Raw genomic sequence first — 25,901 nt, forward strand, 5'->3', positions numbered from 1 at the left:
CTTGACAGGTAACTGAGGCAACTGAAGCCTCAGTCTATATTTGTGTTTCCTATAATCATAAGAAAAGAGTATTTCATAGCTATGTTTTGTCTTCTGGAACCAACAGGTCTTAAATTGCTTATTAGAAATTTTCCAAATAGATGATAGGATGGTGGCATCATTGAACAAAAAGCACAAAAACAGTCCTTAATGCTACCCTTGGTGAAATATTAACTATTTTACTCCATCTAGAATTCTGTAAGATAATGATGTGATATGTTAGTTTTAAATGATCAACCCCTGGTTAGAAGTTGTGCTTTCCCATTTTTGTTTTGTTCCTTTTTTTATTTTCCTTGAGTGTGTGATGCCTTCTATCATGTCCTATCTGATGTACCACAAAACACTCTATCTAAAAACAATCTGAGGGGCTTCCCTGGTGGTGCAATGGTTAAGAATCTGCCTGCCAACGCAGGGGACAAGAGTTCGAGCCCTGCTCCGGGAAGATCCCACATGCCGCGGAGCAATGAAGCCCGTGCCCACAACTACTGAGCCTGCGCTCTAGAGCCCACAAGCCACAACTACTGAGCCCACGTGCTGCAACTACTGAAGCCCGCACACCTAGACCCCATGCTCTGCAACAAGAGAAGCCACCGCAATGAGAAGCCCGTGCATGGCAATGAAGAGTAGCCCCCAATCGCTGCAACTAGAGAAAGCCTGCGCGCAGCAACAAAGACCCAACACAGCCAAAATAAATAAATAAATAAACAAACAAATAAATAAAAAAATAAATAAAAATAAAATAAAAACAATCCGAAACGCAGTCATGGGATTGTTAGTGTAAACACATCAGTATCAAGTTGCCCCAGGATATATGCTTTAAGTGACAATTTAAGGAATAAAACAGCAGAACATAGCTAGCAAGGGGAGGGCATAGTTTTCTAGGAAGAGAGTATGGGGAGAAAGGAAAAAAAATCATTCATTCATTCACTCAGAAGTTAATGTATGAAGAACCTACTATTGCCAAGCATACTCTTTCCAACCCAAGGCTCTGGCTCTGACTACATTGCTAGATGCGTGTGGAATTCGGGGACTGAGTGAGTAAAAACCCAGATAAACCCTTCCTAATCTCTACCTGGAATAGCTCATAAATACATTCATGAATAAAAAATTGCCACCAGTTGAGATTGTACAATATTATTTTTTTCAATAAGAGATAGAGCCTTTCTTTTCTTTCAGGATTCAGAATTCCCGCCCCATTTAGGACACCACCGAGTCCGAAGCATCCACACTGCACTGAGTGTGGAGATCCCAGAAGTGGAGATTTTGGGGAAATCAAAGGAGGCCTGAGAGAGCAAAGAATATCCTACGTGAGGAAACAGCTAAACTCTTGGATGTAACCAGCATCTTCTTCCTAAAGGCAATTGTCTCATTAAGTCTCCAGGGAAAGGAGTGAAGGGCCCTTGTGAAGGTCAAGGTCCTGGGGCTGGATTAGACACGTCTTTACAAACAGAACAGCTCAAGACAAATGTTTAAAAAGATAACTTTGGGAGCAGCGTGATCACTTCTAACTACACTTTGATAGCCGGGAGAAAATCAACCTGCAGCAAAAAGTTGAGGTTAAATTTTGAGTAAATATTTCTGGTGAGATAATAAAAGGTGGGTAACAGCCAACAATGCAGCAAATATCAGTTAATTCTAGAATCACCATGGTCCAATGTACCAAAAGACAGAGAGGTAAAAATGTATTTAACAGGAGTCATTCACCCATCTTTCACTCATGGCTTAGCACCATTTATTAAACAATTTATCTGTGGCAGAGAAGTAGATTCTAGGGCTAAAGGGTAGTTTGAAGCTCCAGGATTCCACATGCTGAGAAAAAAAAAAAAAATCCCTTAAATATCTTGCTTAAAAGAAAAAGAACAATAAGTTTCCTTTTTTGGATGATCAGATAACCAGAATTTAAACTTTATACCATTTTCTCCTACTGTTCTGTGCCATGTCGCTTTATACAAGGGTGAAGTAAGGGCAAGAGGCAAAGAACAGAGTTACTAAAACTCACATAAAAATGTCTGTACTTGCTTATGAATAAATAAAAGAATGTCCTGCTGTTAGAAAAGAGAGCTTCACCTTAGCTCTACCTGGTTGTCTGGATGAGAAAACTTTTCATCCGCGCCATGGGCCATCACGAAGAAGCACACTTTGGACCATCTCTCTGCATTCTCCTTCCCACCACCCAACCATCCTTTTTATCCCTCTACAACCATCCTTTGTGTCCCATTTTGTACCCCTCTACCCAGATGACTTTTTCCACCCCTCACACAGCCCAACCCTCTCCTGTGTGATCCCCAGGGTTGGAGCTGTCGCCAGTTTTCTTTCTTGCTCTCAGCAGCCCATCCATCTGACGTGGTTAAATCAGAGAACACTTGACTGGGGGGATGTCTATAGGCTGAATCATTATGTTGAAGAGAAGTTCCTTTGCAAACAATCATTTACTGTGAGATTGTTATTCATGACAAGTTTTCTCATTTCTTTTTTTTTTTTTTCTTCCTGTTTAGTTCTTTAGCTGGGATGGAAACCCCAGGAGAAGTCAGCTCCATAGTACACCTGATCCACATCTCCCTGAGGCTTCTCTTTAGTATTCTAAGAAGGAATTGTGCCTTGGGTGTTCCTTGAATGACTTCTTTTTCCTTCTCCCACTCACCTCCACTTCTGAGCTGCCTTACTTTCACTCATTACCCACAACATACTCATTTTCCCCATTTACTTGGGCTTCACTGAAATATATGACAGCAGGTGATTCAGTTACAGAGGTTAATTAAAACAGAATAAAATATTACCAATTATCAGAGTCTTGGAAGATAGCTGAGGCTCTCAGAGCAACCTGACTTAGCAGAAAGCAACATGCACAGTGCAGTGATATGATCTGAGATGCCCTGGGAGGGGTCTCTTTGGCATCCTCACCAGCTGCCGTAACCCAAAATGCCAACTTAGCAGCTCGTTGGATGTAGTCAGCAGGGCATCCTTGGATTCAGCTGGAATTCCAATTCTACCCCCTTAGTCATGTGACCTTATCCAAGCCACTTAGCATCTCAGAGCCTCAGGTTCCTTTTCTGGGGAAAGGAGTTAATAAAACCAACCTCAGGGGTTGTTGGGATAATGATATGAGATATAGTATATACAATACTAAGAACACTTCAGCATACGGTACTTAACTTTTTTTTCCCATTTTTTTCATTTTGTAATTTAATTTTACTTTTTTTCATGATATTTAACTTTAAAAATTTATTGGAGTATAGTTGATTTACAATGTTGTGTTAGTTTTAGTTGTAAAGCAAAGTGATTCAGATATATATATGAGTATATATATATTCTTCTTTAGATTCTTTTCCATTATAGGTTATTACAGAGTATTGAGTAGAGTTCCCTGTACTATACAGTAAGTCCTTGTTGATTATCTATTTTATGTATAGTAGTGTGTATATGTTAATCCCAGACTCCCAATTTATCCCTCCCCACCACCTTTCTCCTTTGGTAGCCATGAGTTTGTTATTTATGTCTGTGAATCTGTTTCTGCTTTATAAATAAGTTCATTTGTATCACTTTTTTAGATGCCACATATAAGCAACATCATATGATATTTGTCTTTCTCTGATACTTAACATTTTTAAGAGACAATATTATCTAGGAGTCGTCATATATCAAACTGCTATCTACTAAATGCTATACCAGCCCACATCAGTATTCTGACGAACTTTACCAAGAGCAGAAACTTAAGGGAAGTTTATAAGGTAAATATGTTTGAGCTTTCTTAGAAGCTCCCGGACACCAAAAGGGGCATGCTTGTCTGAAACAAAAGTTTGAAATGTATGGAAAGCCAGCTGGACCACATGTTATCTAAGAATCAGGTTGGAAGAATGTTAAAGAATATGACCATTTCATAGTAGTGCCAGCTTTTGTGCTTTACCTTTCTGTAGTAAATAATAGAGTTGAATATTTAAATAATGAATGCATTTCCACAAGGCTCTGCTGTGTTTCACTCTGAATGTATGTTCTATGTCCACAACCCCTGTTACTGACAAAGCAAAGCTCTCTCATTGTTATTTCACATACAAGAAGCTTCGTGATCTGGATTTGACCTTCTTCCCTGTCTACATCTCCTGTAAGTTCCCCACATGAAAACTGTGCAAAAACTACACCAAGATACTTATATTTTGGGGAAGTAGTGATTTTTATATTATTTCACATTTCCGTGTCTGAATACATGGCAGCACCTACCTGTATTACACTAACTTTAGCTCACTTCTTCTGATCCTTCAGAACTTAACTACACTTTTCCTTGAAATCGAACTATCCCAGCCCATGGGCACCCCAGGTTGACACATGTGTGCTTCTGTCTATAACCGAAGTCATCACGCTGTTACATTTACTGCTAAATAACTTGCCTTTTCTTTTCCACTGTCCTGCGAGTTCCTCAAGGGCAGGGATTGTAATGCCCTTGACTTTCTCTGCAGAGCAGACTGCCTGACTGCACAGAGTAGGCACTCATTAGACATGTGATATATGAGTAAATGTCAGCTGGAATAGTACGTACAGTTGCCTCTATAATAAATTATTTTCCAGAATCGTTTATGACAGGTTATGACTTGTCCTAAAACAGTGAAATCTAGAAGAGTTAAATCAGAATCTGCTCCCTCATGAGAATGATAGAAGGAAATTCCTGATCTCACATGGATTGGTAAAGTGAATCAGAAAACTGATTTTAGGCTTGTATAGTATTTAGTAGATAGCAGTTTACTATATTGCAACTCCTAGGAAACATGGTCACTTAACAATCATATACTGAACTGTTCTTAGTATTTTATATACTCTACCCTGTATAATATATATATATGAGATATTCAACATAACTCTAGGACAGCCATGGGTAAAGTGGGCATCTTTACAAAGGGAAGTTCAGATCATTTCTCTTGATCCTTCGTAGGTTGATTGTTGAACAAAACCTACATCTAAAATTAAAATGTCGATTTCCTAATCAAGGTTGCTGGCCACGGAAAGTGGCACATGATGAGGCCTTTCCCCTGGCTCTAAAGGAAGAGGAAAGGCTTATGAAATACGCAATAACCCATGTTGGAAGAGGTATGACGGCACCAGAGTTGAGGAAAAGTTTCTCTGAGCACAACCTCGATGATGAAGTCAATAGGAGGGGTTCAAAGGTTACTGAACGAGTAAGAAGGTCAAAGGGGGTAGAGGCTGGAATCAGAGTAGAAGAGATGATCAGTGGGAAGTCTTGGAGAAGAGAGAGTAGCAGCATTTCAATATGATGGTCTAATTTTCCACTTTTAAGTGATGTGATGTGATTCTCCAGCACTGTTCCTCAGTGTTCCTTAAATTAAGCCCAGGCATGGTCATTTGTACTCTAGGAAGGGAAGGCACTGAGGCAGCATTCGGTATGGAAAGAGTTTCATCAAAGGAAAGGAAACAGTGAGCAAAGATCAAGAATTCAGCCAAAAAGTGAGTGAGAATTGAAGGCACTTAGGAGAAATACTTCCCCTTCTCAATAACTCTTCATATTCTACCCCCCTTACCAACTTCTCTGATTATACAGAATAAAATGAACATGTTTCCATGTGAGTCTATGAATCTATGCATTTCTAATGTCAGCATAGTGAAGGGAAATTAAAAAATCAAAATAAACTGAGCAAATCTAAGCTGCTGGTTGCAGAGGATTTTGACTATGTTTTCCTGGCCACACAACCATTTAGCCTTTCCACACATCTCTCAAGCTTGTACATGCCATTTTGGGATCCTTCCTCCTCCTCAAAGGTCTTCTACATTCATCTATTCAGCTAACTACCATCATCTTCTACTCTACAAAGAGTAGGTCTTCAGGGTTATAATGTTAAAAAAGACACAGTCTCCAAACAGAACAAGAGTTATTTTTGGTTTGTAGGCCTCCAAGATGTGATAGAGGGCTCTGCAGGGTAGAGTGGGAGCCCACAGAATGGAGAAGTCCAGTCAACTGCATCTGATTTGACCCCTGTGAAGATCACGATGTTAGGAGAAAGGACCTGAGGTAGAAGATAGCTGGGCCCCTGGGCTGAGCAGCTGGGGAGCTTGTCAAACAGAGTAAACTGCAGCTCTGTTTTCCCTAACACTCCAAGGACAAAGGTAATGGCAGGAGCTGAGCTCTCCTTGAGTAAAGAGATAGGAGGACCACATCTATCACTCCTGAGGTCAAGGAGACCTCCCCGACGGCACATGTGCAGGAAGGCTCCTCTGGGGTCAAAAAGGGAGGGGGCGCCATCCCATAGTAAGTGTTGTCAAAGCTCCCAAAGGCCTCCACGCTGGAATCCATCTTGGCAAAAAGATGTGCACGCATATTGGGAAGGGCCCTAAGACAGGTCGGATGTGGGAAAAGAAGCAAAATAATTGGCCAGAGGAGAACAAAGACCCGGAAGAACTGCCTCTACATAAATGACTTAACCACGTTGTTACTGTGGTCTTCCTCATTAGGGAGAATGCCCACACCCTTTCTCCCTGGGTGTGTATTCCTGTTTTGTTTCTGTCTAAATAAACTGCTTCCCTGTGTGCTCTCCCACATGTTGTGCTGTGTTTCTAAGAATAAACTTTGTACCTGTTTCTTCAGTTTTTGCCTCCTTGAAACAGTCTTGCTTTCAAATGAGGGCAAGAGCCAGGGCAATGTTGCTCCTAGTCTCTAGCCCCTGCTGGACTGGTGGCTAGGATTCCTAGCTTTCATCCAGGCTACTCAGGTTCGATTCCTAGGCAGGGAACTAAGATCCTGCTTCAAGACTGCTCACTGCTGTCTCTCTGAGATCAGACTCAGGTCACATGGCTTGGGGCCCAAGCAGCCCTACAACATTCTGAAGCTGTGGTCCATCTAATGTAACCTGATGCAGCCATGTTCTTGGTCTTTTCCTCACTGAACTGAGGTTTCAAGTGGACCTAAAATTTTATTTGAAACATTCCTGCTGTTATCAATTTAAACAGTGAAGGGAAAGTACTTAAAAGCCATTTCCACTAGGTTGAGAGCAGGTTGACATAGGAACTCTTAACTATACTTGAGCAGCATTTGATGAAGCAAGTACAATTACAAAGCCAAAACCAAAGAATGTCTTAAATTCAGTCAAAACCAAAGGGGGTTTGGAAATGTTCTATGCATATTTTCATAATCAATACAGTAAAAAAAAAAAAAAGCAGTTGACCTGGAGGGCAAAGGAAAACTACATGTGATGGCCATGAGAACTAAAACTAAACTTTATCTACAAAAGTAACTTGCTGTGGGGGAGGAAGAGAGAGTCTGGCCTCAGCTATACCTGAATTCAAATTCTGGATCTGCCTCTTAATAGACCTGTGTGACCTTGAGAAAAGTATTTAACCTCTCTGTAATCTACATTCCTCTACCTTAAGATGCAAAAGTGAGAAAATTATGAAAGATTAATAGGTTTGTTTTCTCTGTCAAATTTATGTTTACCAAAGGAGAAAGGGGAGGGGAGGGATAAATTAGGAGGTTGGGATTAACATATGCACACTACTATATATAAAACAGACAATCAACTAGGACCTATTGTATAGCACAGGGAACTCTACTCAATATTTTATAATAACCTAAATGGGAAAAGAACCTGAAAAACAATAGATATATGTATATGTATGACTGCATCACTTTGCTGTACACCTGAAAGTAACACAACATTGTAAACAAGTATACTCCAATACAAAATTTTTTAAAAATCATAAAAAAGGACCTACTGTATAACACAGGGAATATATGATCATTACAAGATATATGCTTATAGATTATTACAAGATACATGCTCAATATCTTGTAATAATCTATAAGGGAAAAGAAACTGAAAAAATTATATATATATATATATATATATATATATACACACACACACATATATATCACTGTGCTGTACACCTGAAACTAACATATTGTAAATCAACTATGCTTCAATAAAAAATACAAAAAAGAATTAATAGCTTGTTATGAGGATTAAATGGGTGTTTAATAAATATAAATTTTCTTTTCTCTATTTTTAGTGGCAATAATAGGGCAGGCCAGTGACTGGATCATCAGTGAGACAATGGGAGAATAAAGAAACAGTCTGTATAATTACACATCCCTGTCTCCCACACCTTCTCCCAAAGCCTATATTCTACACATTACAGAAATGCTGACTAAATCGCAAAGTTAATATTACATTTCATTCTCCTGTTGAAAATGGAATGTTCAGAATATAAAGGGGTGATGGTGTGGCAACATGCTTTATGTTACAAACTTCAGCAATAGCCCTGAAAGTACGAGGACTAGAAATTTCCAAAGTTAAAGCAATCACCGTTATTCAGGAGCCCTAGTTCATACTGAATCTCTCATCCATGCTCTTTTATCTTAGGGGACATTTTATGCATCCCTTCGTGGGCTTCCTCCACGAGTGCAGAGGGATCAGGACACCCATTACCATTCGTCCTTGTCAGCGTCACAATTGCAAAAGTGTCGAATGTCCAGGCAGCTCTCGTCTAGGCCACAGTCACACTGCTGAACTCCGGGAGGGGCGCCTCCCCAGTAGGGGTGTCTTTCATTGGACCGTCCGATCCACCAGGTCAATGGGGTTCCATCTGAAAGACAAGATGCTTCACAAGTCAGAGTGGAGCAAGCCTGAAATAGCACAGAGGATGTCACAAAAGCTGAGATGAAAATGTCTCGAAGGATATGTATACATTGTACGTATGTATGCACATATATATATACATATGTGCATACATACGTACAATGTATATATATCCCTCCCTCCCTCCCTTCTTTCCTTCCTCTTTTCCCTTCTGTTCTCTCTCCTTTCTTTCTTTCCTTTTTTCTTTCTTTCTTCCTTCCTTCCTTTCTTTTTCCTTCTTTCTTTCTCTTTCTTCCTTCCTTCCTCCCTCCCTTCCTTCCTTCCTTTTCTTTCTCTCTCTCTCTATATATACACACATAGAGAGATATCTATATACATGTGCTCATATAAACAACACTTTCATGAAAAGCGTTTCTATAATAGAATATTGATTAATCACAATGTTTAGACTCAGGGTCACAAGCTCAAATGCTAACCAAATCAGGCAGGCATCACAATTGAGTAAACTGGGCTAGATCTTAGACCAAAAATATTGAATATATAGATACAAAAATTAATTTCCTTTTAAAACTACAAAAGGATAAATAGTAGCATGAGGGCCAATACTAGCCCGACCTTAGTCCTCAGTTTCTGGTAGACTGTGGGGAGGGGTGGACACGAAGGTGAGGGGGAGAGTGTTGGCTCAGAGGAGAGGGTGGCCCTGTCTTACCCCACACTGATTTCTGTCATGACAAAGATTAACACCAGGGTTACCATATCTTTTGAATTTTTTAAAGAGAAGTCACAATATTTGAAGTTCAAAGATTTGGACAAAAGAAATATTATGAAGGTCAATACTGCATAGGCCAATGAAATCCCTCTGTATGTCATATTTAACCCATACAAAGCTAGGATGCCACCTCTAATTTCTGGTTTATGTAGTTAACAGAAAACTATTTTTGAGTCTTGTCCTTGTCAATTTTCAATTTTTTTTCTTTGCAAAGTTTAGTTTAGTAAAATCTGTTGAAGTTATCTTGTATAATTGGGAATATTTAAGTAGATAAAAATTATTATCCAGAAGATGATAATATATCCAAAACAACAGATGTAGGCAGAGATAGAGGTGTTATACACCCTTAGGCTGAATTGGGTTAGGCCTAGGTCCTCTTTGGAAACCACTGGTCTGTTTCTGTTTGGCATACAACAGGCATTTAATATGTGTTTATTTTTTTAAAATGAAAGAAATAGTTATTGAGAGCCATTTTTCATGATTTATCATTTTAAAGTAGAATAGTAACTTTTGTCTGAGGATGGCACTAGGTTGGAATTCTGCCTAGTCAAGATTTGATTTCATATACAACTCCTGATGTACAAACATATAAGTTACAAATTATTCATGTATACAAATAGCAACAACTTTCTCTGAATTGCATTCATTACTAATGTCCTTATGGAAGTCACTGAGGCAAGTAGGAAGACAGTGACAATCTGGGTTTTCCAAGAACCTGTAAGTAATGAGAAGAAGATAAAACAAATACTAAGAAACGCAAAAGTATCTTAGGGGTGCTGAGTCAGGGGACAGACAGCCTGAAGGACTATACTCACCCCAAAATACTGCTCTTCACACTGTCTAAAATGTTTCAAGTCCCTTTACTAGCTTTTAAGTTAGAATCCCAGTTAGAGATGTCTGTTAACTTGTATCTTCTTTTTAAAGAATAATTCTAAATGGTACAAATCCATTTAACCTATTTCCAAACAGCTATAAATCATTGGACACTAGTTCAAATGAGTTGCTTTCTTTCTAACCACTAGTTCAGATAAGCCACACTCAAGTGGCCTCGAGGTCTGGTGGGTTTACTTAGAACAAAAAGCACTTTCAGGACTGAGGTAAGCTTAGGTGGGTCGTCCCAGCGTGTGAGTCCAGGTAACACAAGGGTAAAACACTGTGTGTTCAGATGTTTGCTAATGTTGGCTTTGGGCACAAGATATGGGAAGAAATCTCTCGACTTCTCCCTCCCTCCCTCCCTGATCACATGATGAAATTCAATGTCATCATGGATTACTTTTGTTTATAAGCTAAATCAACGTTGTGATCTTATTAATAGCATTATTATCAATGGGCTCAATTCTGAACGACCAATTTGTGTACACTCTGGTGCAAATGTTGCCTTCTAGTAGTTTTACCAATTCTTATTTGGTGCCTTCAATCCCTTAGAAGTGCCACTAGCCACTCAAGACTTTGGGTTTTTTTTGCATCTTCCAGTGCCTTGTATCACTGAGGCTTGGGGTCCCATCCTCATGTCTGACAATTAGTATAAAAGTTGAAAACTGTTTTGACTAATTGAATATCCATGAGCAAGAAGAACGAAAAGGAAATATAGAGAATAAAGAAGAAACACACACATATATTTGAGAGCAGGAGGGTTACAGCAGAATTTTCCTCTTAGATGTCCCAGGTTTGTGTTTATTCCCCCGCGGAGTATGAGCTGGAACATAACAAATGAAGAAACTGAGGATCAAAAAGGGTGACTGATTTGCTTTCATTCATGACTCTAATGATGTAGTCAGGAAGAGAATCGGCACCCTTTCTCCAAATTTTGGCCACTGGAGAAATTGGATTTACTGCATGTGTTACACTGGGCTCATGGGAGTAGTAAATATCCCTGCCCCAATGATGTCTTTGTCTTGCTACTTGCTTTCCCCGCTGGAACACGGACTGAAACGATGGCATGTCAGCTCAGTCTAGACCTTAAGAGGCATGCATGTTTCCACTGCTCCTGGGGAGCATCTCTGACACCACGGGAGAACACAATCCAGATGGTCACAGCCTCTCCTAGTGGACCTCAGGATGTGGCACACGGAGCACAGCCATCCTGCCTGACGCTCAGACCTGTGAGCATGAGAATAAGTCCTGAACATTGTATGCCACTGAGCTTTGGCAACCGGAAGTATAGCATTATTGTGGCAATCACTGATAAAACATAAATCACATATCAACCACATACATAAATTCTGTAGGAATTCTAAGGAAGTAAAACACAATGATCACGGACAGTCCTGCTTTCAACTGCAGTTTGGTTGGAAACATAAATAAAGAGACATATCGGTGAATGAGGAAAATAAAGAGAAATGTCAATTCTGTTTGGCCCAACTAATTATCTATCTTTTGGCCCATAAATGTAAGCAGTTAGAGCAGACATTTTAGCAGTCCCTTAGGAAGACCCTTCATTACTCCCACATATCCCTTTACTTGAACCCAATCTGGGTTCACTCTGAGTCCGTCCCAACTCAAGTCCCAATTATTGGCAGGGTAACCCGGTGCTTGGATCTTCCTGAAATTTACAGAGCAGTTTCCCCAGTGCTCATGGTACTGGCTTAGCTCTTCTTGGCTCAGTGCGCCCACCCATGTATTCCTTTAGAAATTCTGCATAGTACTTTGGAGAAACTATTCCCATGGCTGATCATTGACTGTCACCTGTCACAGCCTCTACCTATAGGTGATGCAAGATTCAAAGCCATATATATATATATGTACACACACACACATACATACACACATACACACATATGTATATATAGGATTTATAAAACCTATACATGCATACATATATGTATATGTATGATTTATAAAACAATGTGATTAAATGAAATGATATAATTATCAGTGTATATTATATTATATATATACATATATATAATCATTCCATTCAATTATTGCTTAATTCTATGTGTGTGAAGGTCACGGGGAGATATCCTAGTTATATAAATTTTAATAGACTATCACTGCCCCAAGGGAGTTCATAACATTTAAGGAAGAAGGACATATACACAGCTAAAAGAAATGTAAGTCAGAATGAGATTAGGGTCAAAATATAGAAGTTAATAAAATGCTAGGAAAGTCCAGAAGAAGAAACTATGAATTTTGTCCAAGATTCCTGAGAAATGGTTTATGGAAATCATTTTAATTTCATGGAAATGGTGACATTTGACTGGAGGCTTTGTGTTGAGACGGACTCCAGCAAATGGTGCCACCAGGGAAAAGGGTGCGAGTAAGAGGCACAAGGAAAGGGTATCTGATTTTCACTACAGCATCGCTAGGAAGCAACGGTTTGAAATAATGAGATTTCTGCACTTTCTAAAGATATCTTATCTCATTGACTGTAGTTAAGTATTTTGAGCTTAAAAATAAGAGGAAGGAGCCACCAAAGTTGTAAGGACAAATAATTACAGATGACTGCACCCAAATGTTTCATTGTATGATCAAAACACAAATCATCAAGATGCTGGTTTAGGAAAGAAGATTCTGGAAACCAAAGAAAGTATTTTACATTCTCTTTCTTTCTAAATAGAATGTAATTTCTAAGGAAAGGTTTAGACAACAAGAAAAACAACCTCTTCCATATCACAAAATAATGTTAGACATTCATCAAAGTCAATCTTGGTCTGACTGCATGTTGATTAGGATCATTAAATCAGAACATATGTCTAATAGCATGATTAAGAGCTAGTCAGTGACATTAGGAATTAACATTTTTATAATGTTGTTCAACATTCTCTTCTCCCTGCCTATTTAACTGAAGTGAGCCCAAAAAGGAGGGGGTTGCATAAAAGATTAACGATACCGTCTCTCAAAACAAATGATAAAAATCACTTTGATGAGGTCATTTCAACCTGTACTGAACAAACCTTGCTAGAATGTACCACAGGGATCCTTCATGATTAGGCAAAGAGGTAGACAAAATGATTAACTTAAATGATTCTATTTGCATTGTTTTAATTTTTTGTAGGATAATATAATAATGCTTTGCATTTTGATAGTATATTTTATTGGAAGAGCTGCAATGAAGAATCCTAGCAAGGTTAAATGACTTGTTCAAAGTCACACAGTCGCTGAAGGCAAATCTGGACTCAAGGCTCTGGGTCCCTGAAGCCCCCATGTCCTCAACACCCACCTTCCCAAAGACTCACAGACTTTCTGACTTTTTAATGTGCCCAAAACATATAGAGATAATGTAAGCCTTGCAGGGAAAAATGACCAGCTACAGAAAATGACAATTATTACAAATTTGTGGGAACTGATAATACTAAATGAACACTGTAGTATGGGAATAAGACCTTTAGTTTATTCCACAATTTCTCTGAGAGGACAGACTTGAAAGCAGTAGTTTCCAGATGTGGGGTGACAAGAATGGAAGGGGATTCCTATAACCCCATCAAACTAATGTGAGAAGAAAGAAACTTTCATTGTGTTAAGACCCATGGACTCGGAGTGGGGCTTATTTATTACCATAGTATAGCTATAGTATAGTTAACCTATACTGATTAATATAGTAAACAATTAATGAATGGGAAACAAATCTAGAAAAGTAAAATACCTAATGTCTACACACAATCAGAGAAATACCTAAAGTCTACACACAATCAGAGAAATAGAGAATTGCAATCAATCTGTGTATTAAGGCTCATGTGTCTGTTTTTACAAGTAATCCTAATTTTTAAAAAATCCAGCATTTATTGAGCATTTAAAATATTCCAGGAAGTTATATGCACTTTTTATGCCCTAGTTTGATCAATCTCCACAACAACACTATGAGGTAAATACTTTTATCTCATTTTACAGATGAGGATACATTACTTGCCCAAGGTCACTCGGCTAGTCAATGACAGACCCACGCCAAAGCACAGTGATCTCTTGTAGGTGATTACAACAGACTCAACAGTGAAATCCCTGCCCCCACTGTTGTTCTATCCCCTGAAAGGTATCCTTACAGAAGGAAACAGGGACTTTTAAAGTCTATATCAGATGATTTATCTCTCTGATTAAAATCCTCCAGTATTCTATGTCTGTGGGTCTATTTCTGTTTTGTAAATAAGTTCATTTGCATCATTTTTAAGATTCCACATATAAGCGATATCATATGATATTTGTCTTTCTCTGTCTGACTTACTTCACTTAGTATGACAGTCTCTAGGTCCATCCTTGCTGCTACAAATGGCATATTTCATTCTTTTTTATGACTGAATAGTATTCCACTGTATATATGTACCACATCTTCTTTATGCATTCATCTGTCCGTGGACATTTAGGTTGTTTCCATGTCTTGGCTATTGTGAACAGCCCTGCAATGAACATTGGGGTGCATGTATCTTTTTGAATTATAGTTTTCTCCAGATATATGCACAGGAGTGGGATTGCTGGACCATATGGTAATTCTATTTTTAGTATTTTAAGGAACCTCCACACTGGTTACCAAAGGGGGGGTGGGGTGGAGGGATAAATTAGGAGTTTGGGATTAACATATATACACTCCTCTGTATAAAACAAAAAACAAGGACCTGCTGTATAGCACAGGGAACTATACTCAACATTTTGTAATAACCTATAAGGGAAAAGAATCTGAAGAATATATATAACTGAATCACTTTGCTATTCACCTGAAACTAACACAACATTGTAAATCAACTATACTTCAATTTTTAAAAAGTCCTCCAATATTAGCTCAATACAAGAATAAAACCCAAGCATCTTCCTGTGGCCCCTAAGGCCCCGTACGTCTGGTTCCTGCACTTTTCAGCCTTATTTCCTCCCTGGCTCCAGCTGTACTGGCTGTACCCCAGGCCCTCACAGATGCTCTTCTGGGTTTACTGTCTCTGCCCAAATGCAACTTCTCACGGGTTTTTACAGTGCCTGATTGTCTCGTATCATTGGATCTTGAAATTAAAGCTCACCTCTTCCCCGTTGACCTTATTTACAATACTCCAAAGTCACTCCATTATTTTCTTAGGAGTACTTAGGACCACCTGAAATCATACTTTGTTTGTTTGTTGTTGTTTGTTTGCTTAACATGGTCCTCATTTGTCATTAGAATTGGAGCAAGGGCTTTTAAGTCTTGTTCATGACTATATACCCAGCATGTAGAATGTTCCTGGTTTGTGCTAAGAATTAAATACTTCTTTGGTGAATCAACAAGTGACTAAATGCCAAGAAAAAGAAACATCAGCACAAAAGGATTTCACACAGATGACATTTAAAAAATTGTTTCAGGAACGTATATGGTTATGCGGCCTTTAGTCTTTATAGAGGTATATTCATAGTTGGCATTTTATGCCATCATTGAAGACATCAAGCATTTTTTTTGTCACTTTAGTGATAGGCCCAGAGACTGACACCTATCAAGGCTTTGAACAAGTGCTTACTATAAATGTGGCATAGAATGAGATCACCATACGTAAAGGTGTCCACATACCACTTCATTTGTGTATTTAACAAAATGACATAAAGTATCTGGACAAGACACTTGCCTGGTTAGAGTATAAAAATACAGAACAAATATAAACCCTGCCATTAGGACCCTCACAATGTAGTAAATGAGAAAAAAAATGTTAAATATTACCTTTAACGCAAGTTAGAATAAAATAAATTTGAGGTAGAATTTTAAACAACGTGTAGAAAGTCAAGAGGAAAAAAAGGCTAAAGTTTAGTGAAGAGTACAGTTCTGGAGAAAACTCCAAATTCATCCCTTTTTTGAATACACCTTCCTTTTCTGTTTTCCAACCAGTGGAAGAAAGTTGGATTTTCATACCACTAGACTCAAAACAAGGTTCACATAAGTTATGTCATTCAACCCTCCTAACAGCTCTGTGAAGTTTTTCATTTTTATTTTACAGATAAATTGAAGCTAATGAAGGATAAGTTTCTCAAGATCACACAGATAGGAAAACTTGAATGTAGATCTTGTGGGTCCAAACCCCAATAGTATTTTTATTGTATCTTATGAAATCTAGTCCTATGATAAATAGAAACAGGATGGTACTTATTCACAGAAATTGGTCTTGAGTTGAAATTATGAATATGCATCAAATAATTATTTTATTGGTAAAACCACAGGGCCTTACTGAGTATGCATTCCCAATATCTTGGGAATATTTCAAACTGCATTATCTCCCCAATTATATTGGTTTATTTATTATTTACCTAAGAATCAATCAAACAAAAATACCTGCAAACACAAATGTTCCAATGATTACCATTGTTTCTAAGACTTATTTGTCTGAACTCCTATAACTTTGCTTAACAGATACCTAAGGAAGTGATAGGCCATCATATAATAAGGAACCTATTGAAATTTCCCTCTAGAAATCTTAGATCAATGTTTCTCAAAATGTTGTTTCTCTCTGACTTTAATCAGAATAATCTGGCGTTTTTGTAAGAGCACGAGTTCACAGCATCTTTTCCCAGACACACAGTGAGTGAAGCTTCAAATTCTCCATTTCTATCATACAAAGTGATGCTGAAATGTTGCACACTAAAATTTTAGAATCACTGGTTAGAAGGTTCGAACCTTATTCAAAAATGTTCAAATACTCCCTTTTATTTTTGAAAAATTTTTATTCAATGACACTGCAGATTGCTAAGAACGAATAAGCTTAGTTTCAGATTTAATTCCATTATCAAAACATGTGCATTAGATTATATTCGTTTCTGCTAAAGAAAGATATCATGATAGGGGAAGATGAATAAAATACATAACAAAGATTAAGTTTAACTTGTAACTGAGAAAAAGGTCACTGAAATTTTTATGAACTAATTTCTTCTGTTTTGTCTTGGTCTAATAGAAAAATGGTTAGTGTGCATTTGATGCTGCTAATCATCTCATGAATTCCCTAGAAGTTTCCCCAGAGAACCATATCCAGTTATCCTTCTTTCTCTACCCACCGCCCAAAGAAGTATCTCCCAAAGTTATCCATCCTTCTCTAACCCTCATCCCCAACCCACTGCAGTTCATTTTCTTTAGCAAACTCTGTTTCATATTTTGGAAAGATTAGGGAGGGCCAGTTCAAGTTCTCTTAATTTTCTTCTACTCTGACTCAAAAAAGAAAGAAAAAAATGTTACCCTCTCCCACTTCTTGTGTCAAATGTCTCCCATGCTCACTTTTCATCTGTTTTGATGGGAAGATGATGAACTTTGTCCTCTATCCATCCTATTCCTCTCTGTATCTACTCATTGGTCTCTCCACTCATCCATCCTCTTGTTTTTACCAGAATCTTTCCCACTCACAACCTTTTGGTGGGCCTGGCCCTTGGCGATATGAAATATTTTTCTTTGTCCTTCATAGATATTTCATCTGTTACTTATACACAAATGTCTAAAAAGTCTAGATTCCCCAGTCCTGCATTCTTTCCTGGGTTGTTTGGTGGACACATCAGTATTTTCCAATACTTCCTCACAAAGCATGAAGAATATTTATCACTCGTTATCCTATGCGTATGTACATAAAATAGGCACACAGAGGTATTCACACATCCATATTCCCCAATAGCTCCTAATCTTTCATGAAATAAGGCACTCAATAAATCAATAACTGTGTTAAATAAAGTGAGAAAGGAGTAAATGTTGCGTTGCTAATCAAAATGCCATTGTGATCATTTATGTTGATAAACCACCTCTAAGTCTTTGTTACCATTTGCCAAAGCAACAACTAACCCACTATGGTTTATAGCATGAGACTTTCAACCATATTGTAAATTCTTCCTGACGATGGCATATTTTGTGGGACTTTTTGTGTGAAAAACATGTAACAGAGGGTGAGAATGCTTATGTAAACACTCCTATTGTTTAATCAACTAATACAGAGTCCATGTAAATTGCAGAAAATTAGAAATAAACACATACACCCCGCCATGCCCTTTCTGGCCTGAATCTTCTTTTTAATTTCTTCTTTCCTCCTCTCTCTGGTTCTCCTTTTTCTTTTTTTTTTTCTTTTTCATTCTCTGTCTCTCTCTCTCCCCCCCTCACTCTTACTCTCTCTCTCCCCTCTTTCCATCTTCCTTCCCTCTTTCCCTCTCTTCTCTCACTTATGTCCCTCTCTCCCTTCCCCCAATTGTTTTCACTCCTCTCGTTCCTTCTTCTTTCCTCCATCTTTTTTCTTTGATCCACCTCCAACAGTAACTCTCTATTTCTTCTTTTTTGAACACATGAACACAATCACAGATACAAGAAGAACTGATCACAATTCTGTCCATGACTTTCTATCACTGATGGGTGGTAGACATTACCTGGTTATGTTAAAAAAAAAAAAAAAGGGAAAGAAAAAAAAAGATAAGGAAAACAAAAGACCTAGCTGGAACGCTTTACATAAATATCTACATGAATCAAGCTTTTCCAAATTATAATAGGTGAGCAAATTCATCAAAGAGAGCATGAAGGAGACAAAGTGATCTTGCTTTGCACAGTGCTAATGAACAAGCAACAAACCCCTATTCATTTATTTCTGTACTTGAAACATAACTGATGGCTGTAAGTCTCATATTCGTTAGAGGCCTGAACAAGACAGAAAGTTGATGGAGCTCACAGATCATACCCGTTAGGAAGGTTTGGAAACAGTGCAAGGCAGCAGCATAAGAAGAATGGGCACAGAGCAGCTTGTGTGATGAATAAAATATGAAGAACTTTGCAATTACACAGACCAGAGAGAAGTGGCCAGACGATCATCAGCATAATGATAGTAATAAAAATAGGATTTCATGCCTGTATCTCCTATTTCACATCCCCAAATCTGAATAATATTTATTAACCACTCTCCTGTTTATGGTTATTTGCAGGGTACATAACAAAAAATAAAGCAAGGCTATGAGTTTCCTGCCTTCAAGATTTTTTTTTTTGTTCCACGAGTGCCCACAAAGGTCATTTAATTATTCTGAAAGATATTCTGCAATCAAAAAATATATGAAAGTGGTAACTTTGGTTTCCGAACAGGAATATGCCATTTAAAAGACTGCTTTATATTTTAAAAATTAGATAAAATGACCAGTTGAAAATATTGATTAACCATTTGTGTCCATACAAAGTAATTTTCTAAATTAAAAAAGTGAAAAAAAATTAACTAGTGTTTATTTAGGACTTACAGTGTACCAGCTGCTATGTTTCCTCATCATAAAAGGTAGAAAGCAAGCAATATTACAAGAGGTTGGCAGTGATCTACCTAAGGGCAGGGATGATTAGTAATCATTATACACCCAGCAAATACTAGACACTCAGTAATTTTTTAAATAACAATTGAATATATATATATATGTGTGTATGCATATATTACACATATATATCATACATACATGTTTGTAGATATATATGTCTGTATACACACGTATGCACACAATGTCTACTGCCTTATCCTATTTAAAAGATATTACAGTATAAACACTCATAAAGGTAATTCCAATACAATTCCCCAAAAGATGAATTATTTTACCTAAGATTTGAGACAGGAACATTATCAAGAAATGTGTAGCCATACTGCTCCCAGCCAGGCATATATTTTATCAGATAACATGATGTGGGGTTTCATCCTGCAAGAGTCACTTTGTTGCTATCACAAGGAAAAGCTAAGTGATTGATTGGACTAGAACATGATATACTACATCTAGACTCAAGTCCAATGCTGGCAAACCTATTCCTTGTCTCCTATCAGGTTATACCATTAACAGAGGCCTCCTTCTAGGATCTCAGTCAATAGGAACGACTCAGTTAAGGGGCCTTTCAGTTGACAGAGACAGCTAATGCATTGTTGGTTGCTCTTCGAAGTCTAGAATCAAATTAGAGAAATGAGCATATTATCAAGTGGGGGAAGATTCTTCCAAGGGTTAACAGGTTTCTAGGACCAATTTAAGCAAGACCTAAGATCCAGGACTCATTTCTGGTTATATGGAATTTATTCCAAAATAGAGGATATTATTGTATCCTAAGTGTCTCTGATTATTCTGGAATTGTGAATAGCAACTATCATATTTCATCAAATGCCAGTTGCTATATATAAGTTGTGTCATTGTTTTATGTACCACTAAAAATGAAAATTGACTACCAGTTCAACTAAAACATGACATTAATTGTAAAATTCATTCCAATTTCAGAGATACTAAAAACATAAAAAGAATGTTGGTTTCAATTATTTTTACATATATATAGTCAAGCTTCCCATGACTCATTTCATCTGCAATTAATCCTCTTTTTTATCTAGTCAGGAAAATTGCTAAGTATTTATTTGTGTTTGTTGTACATATAACAAGGATAAAGAATGTCTCCAACAGGAAACAATAACAGCAAATCCATCAGGATTCTAATAGTTTTCTTATGAACAACAACCACCGTTTAGCTTAAAATAGACATTTAATACCAGTATTTTGTAAAAATATTTAAACACTAGGGTTCTCAAACAAGAAATGCGTAATACATGTGGTGATTTCAAAAGAGGGTATATATGTGGAAGCCAAAAAAAAAAGGTAGAAATGAACTTATCTGCAAAACAGAAATAGAGTCACAGACATAGAAAAACAAACGTATGGTTACGAGGGGAAAGGTGGGGGGATAAATTGGGAGATTGGGATTAACATATGCACACTACTATATATAAAATAGATAACTAATAAGGACCTACTGTCTAGCACAGGGAACTCTACTCAATACTCTGTAATGGCCTATATGGGAAAAGAATCTAAAAAAGAGTGGATATATGTATATGTATAACTGATTCACTTTGTCGTACACCTGAAAATAACACAATATTGTAAATCAACTATACTTCAATATTAATGTAAAAAAATAAAGCATATAAAAAATTTAAATAAAAAAAAAGAGGGTCTGAAAAGTCTCTGACAGTCCCTTCCTTTGAATCTAAGCGGGCTTGTGACTACTGCAACCAAGAAAGCAGGACGAAAGTGACACCAGGTAACTTGGCAGGCAAGGTCCTAAAAAGCCATGTCCAGTAGTTGCTGGACCGTGATTTCATGAGAGACTCTTGTTGAGTACATCGTGAGAGTCTAAAATACTCACATGCTTTCTGTATACCAAAGAAGTGAGAAACCCATGCAGGAGTCTGAGAATGCCTTCCTATTAGGATAGACAACAGGGTAACAGAAAGTAGCTGTTGCAAATTGGATTATAAATTATCATTTGGTTCAGTTGAAAAATTAGATTATGAAGAACCATTGAACTCTTTTTGGGAGTTACCAGATTCCCCAAATATCAGTCAGAAGATTCAAAAGGACTTAGAATCATATTTTAAAGTTTTTAATTTAATATTTCTATGCCTTAAATTTTACTAAGTTTAGAACTTCTGTGATAAAAAACAAGTATAAGTAAAATTCTGTATTCTAAAGAATAGTACCTTGGGGGAAGGAGCAATATTATTTATATGTATTCATTTCTCTGATTTCAGATGGTTTTCAAAAAGAACATAATCAGTAAATCCAAAATAAAATATAGATCAGAACTGTCTTCATAAGAACAGAAAATGAAATGATGGAAATAAATTATTTTATTTTAAATTCTACCCAGCACTGTGTAATGACCTATTTGGGAAAAGAATCTAAAAAAGAGTGGATAGATGTATATGTATAACTGATTCACTTTACTGTACAACTGAAACTAACACAACACACAACAAAAACAACATTGTAGATCAACTATACTTCAATAAAAATTAAGAAAAAAAGAACAAATTATATTTTGGCGGTAAAAGTGAAAAGAAAGATACCATCAGTTTTACATTTCTTTTTTTTTTCTTTGGCTGCGTTGGGTTTTTGTTGCTTTCTCTAGTTGCGGTGAGTGGGGGCTACTCTTCGTTGTGGTGCACGGGCTTCTCATTGCGGTGGCTTCTCTTATTGCAGAGCATGGGCTCTAGGTGCGCGGGCTTCAGTAGCTGCAGCACGCGGGCTCAGTAGTTGTGGCACACGGGCTTAGTTGCTCCACGGCATGTGGGATCCTCCCAGACCAGGGCTCGAACCCATGTCCCCTGCATTGGCAGGTGGATTCTTAACCACTGCACCACCAGGGAAGTCCCAGTTTTATATTTCTTACTCACAAAAAGAAGAAATCCAATTCTCAAGGGAGGTAAAAGGTTTTTTGAGCATTGAATTTTGAAAGTAAGTTTTCATATGAGATCCTTTATGGGAAGACACAAACGAATCTACTGGAAAATGTCCTCAATAACACATCTACCAAAAAGGGAATACACTGAATTTCACATGGAAAAATTTCTTGAAGGACTTTATATGGAGGAATTTCTTAGAGGTCCTGTGGAAAAAGCTAAGGGACTAATGTGATAAATCCATATATTACCATCAAGGATGAGCCTTTAAACGAATGGCTTAATGGAAAGAGTGAAATTAAGGAACCGATGGACTGCATGGCCTTCCTCTGGCCCTCCCATCCCCTAATACGCCTTTTGTTAGCTGCACTTTGGGTGAGTGCTTGATAGAAGACACTTGGAGGATATACTCTCTGATAAGGGCCTGTGGTGTGTGATGTTGCTTTGAATTCAGCCCGGATGCTTTAGAGGAGAGATGAGATGATGACACCACTATCTATCCTGTGTACCCAAGCTGGGAAAGGGAGGGAGGGAGAGAGCTGGATTTTCAGCTCCGTTTCCACACCCTGCTTCCCCATGCACATTACTCCCCACATGATCGGAGCATAGCAGGCTCTCAGAAAAAAGGTAACTGATGGTGACAGGTGTAATTGTTGTTAGCTCTCTGTAACCGGTATAGGCTGGATTGTGTCCCCCCAAATTCCTATGTTGAAATGCCAACTCTGAATGCCTCAGGATGTCCTCGTACCACGTGGGGACACAGAAGGAAGACCACGTGGGGGCACAGAAGGAAGACCACGTGGGGACACAGAAGGAAGACCACGTGGGGACACAGAAGGAAGACCACGTGGGGACACAGAAGGAAGACCATGTGGGGACACAGAAGGAAGACCACGTGGGGCACAGAAGGAAGACCATGTGGGGACACAAAAGGAAGACCACGTGGGGACACAGAAGGAAGAGCACGTGGGGACACAGCAGGAAGGTGGGCGCCTGCACGTCAAGAGGAATGAAAAAGCAACCCTCCCTCTACTTCATCTTGGACTTCTAGTCTTGAGAAGTGTGAGAGAATTCATTTCTGCTTTTAAGCCATGCAATCTGCAGTATTTTGACACAGCAAACACAATCAGTACCAGTTACGATCTCCCTCTGAATTTTGAGAGTACTGGATTTTAAAATCCCTGACACATTGAGGGAAAACGCTAATGGCCCTGAACGACCAAGGGTTGGGGGGTGGTATTCATGAAAGGAAATAGGGCAAGACAAATTCAGTTTTTCCGTTTGTTTTTTGTAAAGCTGCTAACTTTGATGCCTTCTGTGGGTTTTGCTGTGGCTTTGGTTTGGTTTGTCTGTCTGTTTCCAGCACTTTTCATCGATTCTTACAGACAAAGCAAGTGGACACAGGTCCTTCTGGCAATTCCAACTACTGAGATCGGCCCTCCACCCAGTGTGAATAGAAAACTGGGCAGAGCAAAAGTGACTGTTGAAATACACTTTTTTTCTTCTATCTGTTGAACAGGATTTGCTATCTTCACACATCAGGAGGTATATTAGCATTGGGAAAAGTTGGGAACGGAAGCAGACAAATGTTCCACAGAGGGTGGAACAGCATTATTTAGGTTGGTGGTGAAGAAAATGATTTTTGCCATCTTAAAATATATCAAAGAAGAAAACAAAAGAAGCATTCAGAAACTACATTCTCAATATGATCTGGTAAAATATAAACTTACCACTTGCCTTCCAAGAAATTTAACATTCTATTGTCAAACCTAAAGGGATATAGGCACCAAAATGATATATTGTGCCATTTGGGGGAATAAAGGGTACAATGAATATATGTTGCTACAGCAAATTAAAGTTGTCATTTTAATTTCTGAATGTTTTTGTGTTTTGTATTTTTAAAGTTCCCAGAAAGGCTTGTTCAGGGAAAATGAAATTCCTGGCTCTACCTTTTCTCTCTATGTCCTATGATCTGGTCTCTACAACAAGTAGCTCTAAAAGTAGTAGAGTCTCCTGAAAAGTTAAAATAAATTTTTAAAATTTATCTTCTGAGTCATTTAAAAATTTGGGGTTGAAAAAAAAAAGTCGTTCTCTGAAATACTATCAGCTGCTAAGTTATTCCTGGTGTCATCAATTACACTGTAAACTGATCAGAGCAGGAGGACTGGGAGAAACAGCCAGATGTGACTCCACAGCTTCTACTGGGGAAATGGGAACACATGTTTTCAGAAAATATTCAAAGAAGGAAACCACTAGATTTCTCAAGAGCTTGAGTGACAATATTTAGCATTGAGTTAAAATGCTTCAGATACACAGTCTGATCACAACTCATAAATTAATCAACAGAAGACATCTGGGAAGCACAATGGCACTTCTCCCAGATGAAGTGAAGCCCAGTTTTGGGGACTGGTCTCAAATGTGGGGTCAACACGAGACTCAAGTCACCCTGGGATCACAGAGGGACAGTGGCAACTCTAGATTCACAGATAATCCAAATCCAGCTTTGAGTTAAGGACCTCGCTACCATCTCGTCTCCACGGGCTATCAGGTTATCCACAGTTCCTCATTCATCCCTGAGAGAAACTCACCCGTCTGAGAGGTCACCTTTTCTTTCTTTCTCCATGACTCTCCTCAAAGAAATCACGCGTTTCAGGCAAAGAAAACTCCAAACAGTCTCCCACCAAAATTCTGACTTCTGAGTCTTTGTTTCAAAGACCAAGCTCATTTTTTTTCCTATGAAAATCTCAGCCATGAGCTCTCCTAAACTCTTGGCAAATGTGTCAAGTAACACAAACTTTCTAGAGGAACATTGGCAGTATTTTTAAAGTTTTACAAATCTAAAGCTCTTTTATTTTTTTAATTTTTAAAAAAAATTTCTAAAACGTGTAGTTGATTTACAATGTTGTGTTCTTCTGCTGTACAGCAAAGTGACTCAGTTATACATATATATTCTTTTTCATATTCTTTTCCATTATGGTTTATCACAGGATATTGAATATAGTTCCCTGTACTATACAGTAGGACCTTGCTGTTTATCCATCTTATATATACTAGTTTGTATCTGCTAATCCCAAACTCCCAATCTTTTAAAGATCTTTAAAAAAAAAAAAAACTCCTGATAAGAGTATTCATTATGGTATTATTCAGAGTAAAAAAAAAAAAAAAAAAAAAGAGATATAATCTAAATTCCCTCAATAGAGGCGTGATTAAATAAATTATCACACAATCACATGAGGAACCATTATGCAGGCACGAAAAATCACCCCAGGCAAGAAGTTTTCCAAATTTCTATCATGAAATTGCAATTTGGAAATAAAATTATAAGTAAATGTCATTTAAAAATCCCTTTTTAATAACCAGATAGCAGAACAAATGATATTCCCTCCATTTCCAACCCCATGATAAGCTGACTACTTGGTCAGGCCACATAAAGATGTGTGTGCC

At 37.9% G+C, this 25,901-nt stretch overlaps 1 protein-coding gene across 1 annotated transcript in view; it reads right to left on the reverse strand.

Moving 5' to 3' along the window:
* The window catches only part of CNTNAP5 (contactin associated protein family member 5), an 877,159-nt gene that overhangs the window by 149,083 nt on the left and 702,175 nt on the right, over positions 1–25,901 (reverse strand). The window contains exon 14 of the mRNA XM_061199178.1: positions 8,466–8,622. Coding sequence (XP_061055161.1) covers positions 8,466–8,622 — 157 coding nt within the window. The remainder of the gene's footprint in view (positions 1–8,465; positions 8,623–25,901) is intronic.

This window comes from Eubalaena glacialis, chromosome 1 (assembly GCF_028564815.1).
Source record: "Eubalaena glacialis isolate mEubGla1 chromosome 1, mEubGla1.1.hap2.+ XY, whole genome shotgun sequence".
NCBI classification, from domain to species: Eukaryota; Metazoa; Chordata; class Mammalia; order Artiodactyla; family Balaenidae; genus Eubalaena; species Eubalaena glacialis.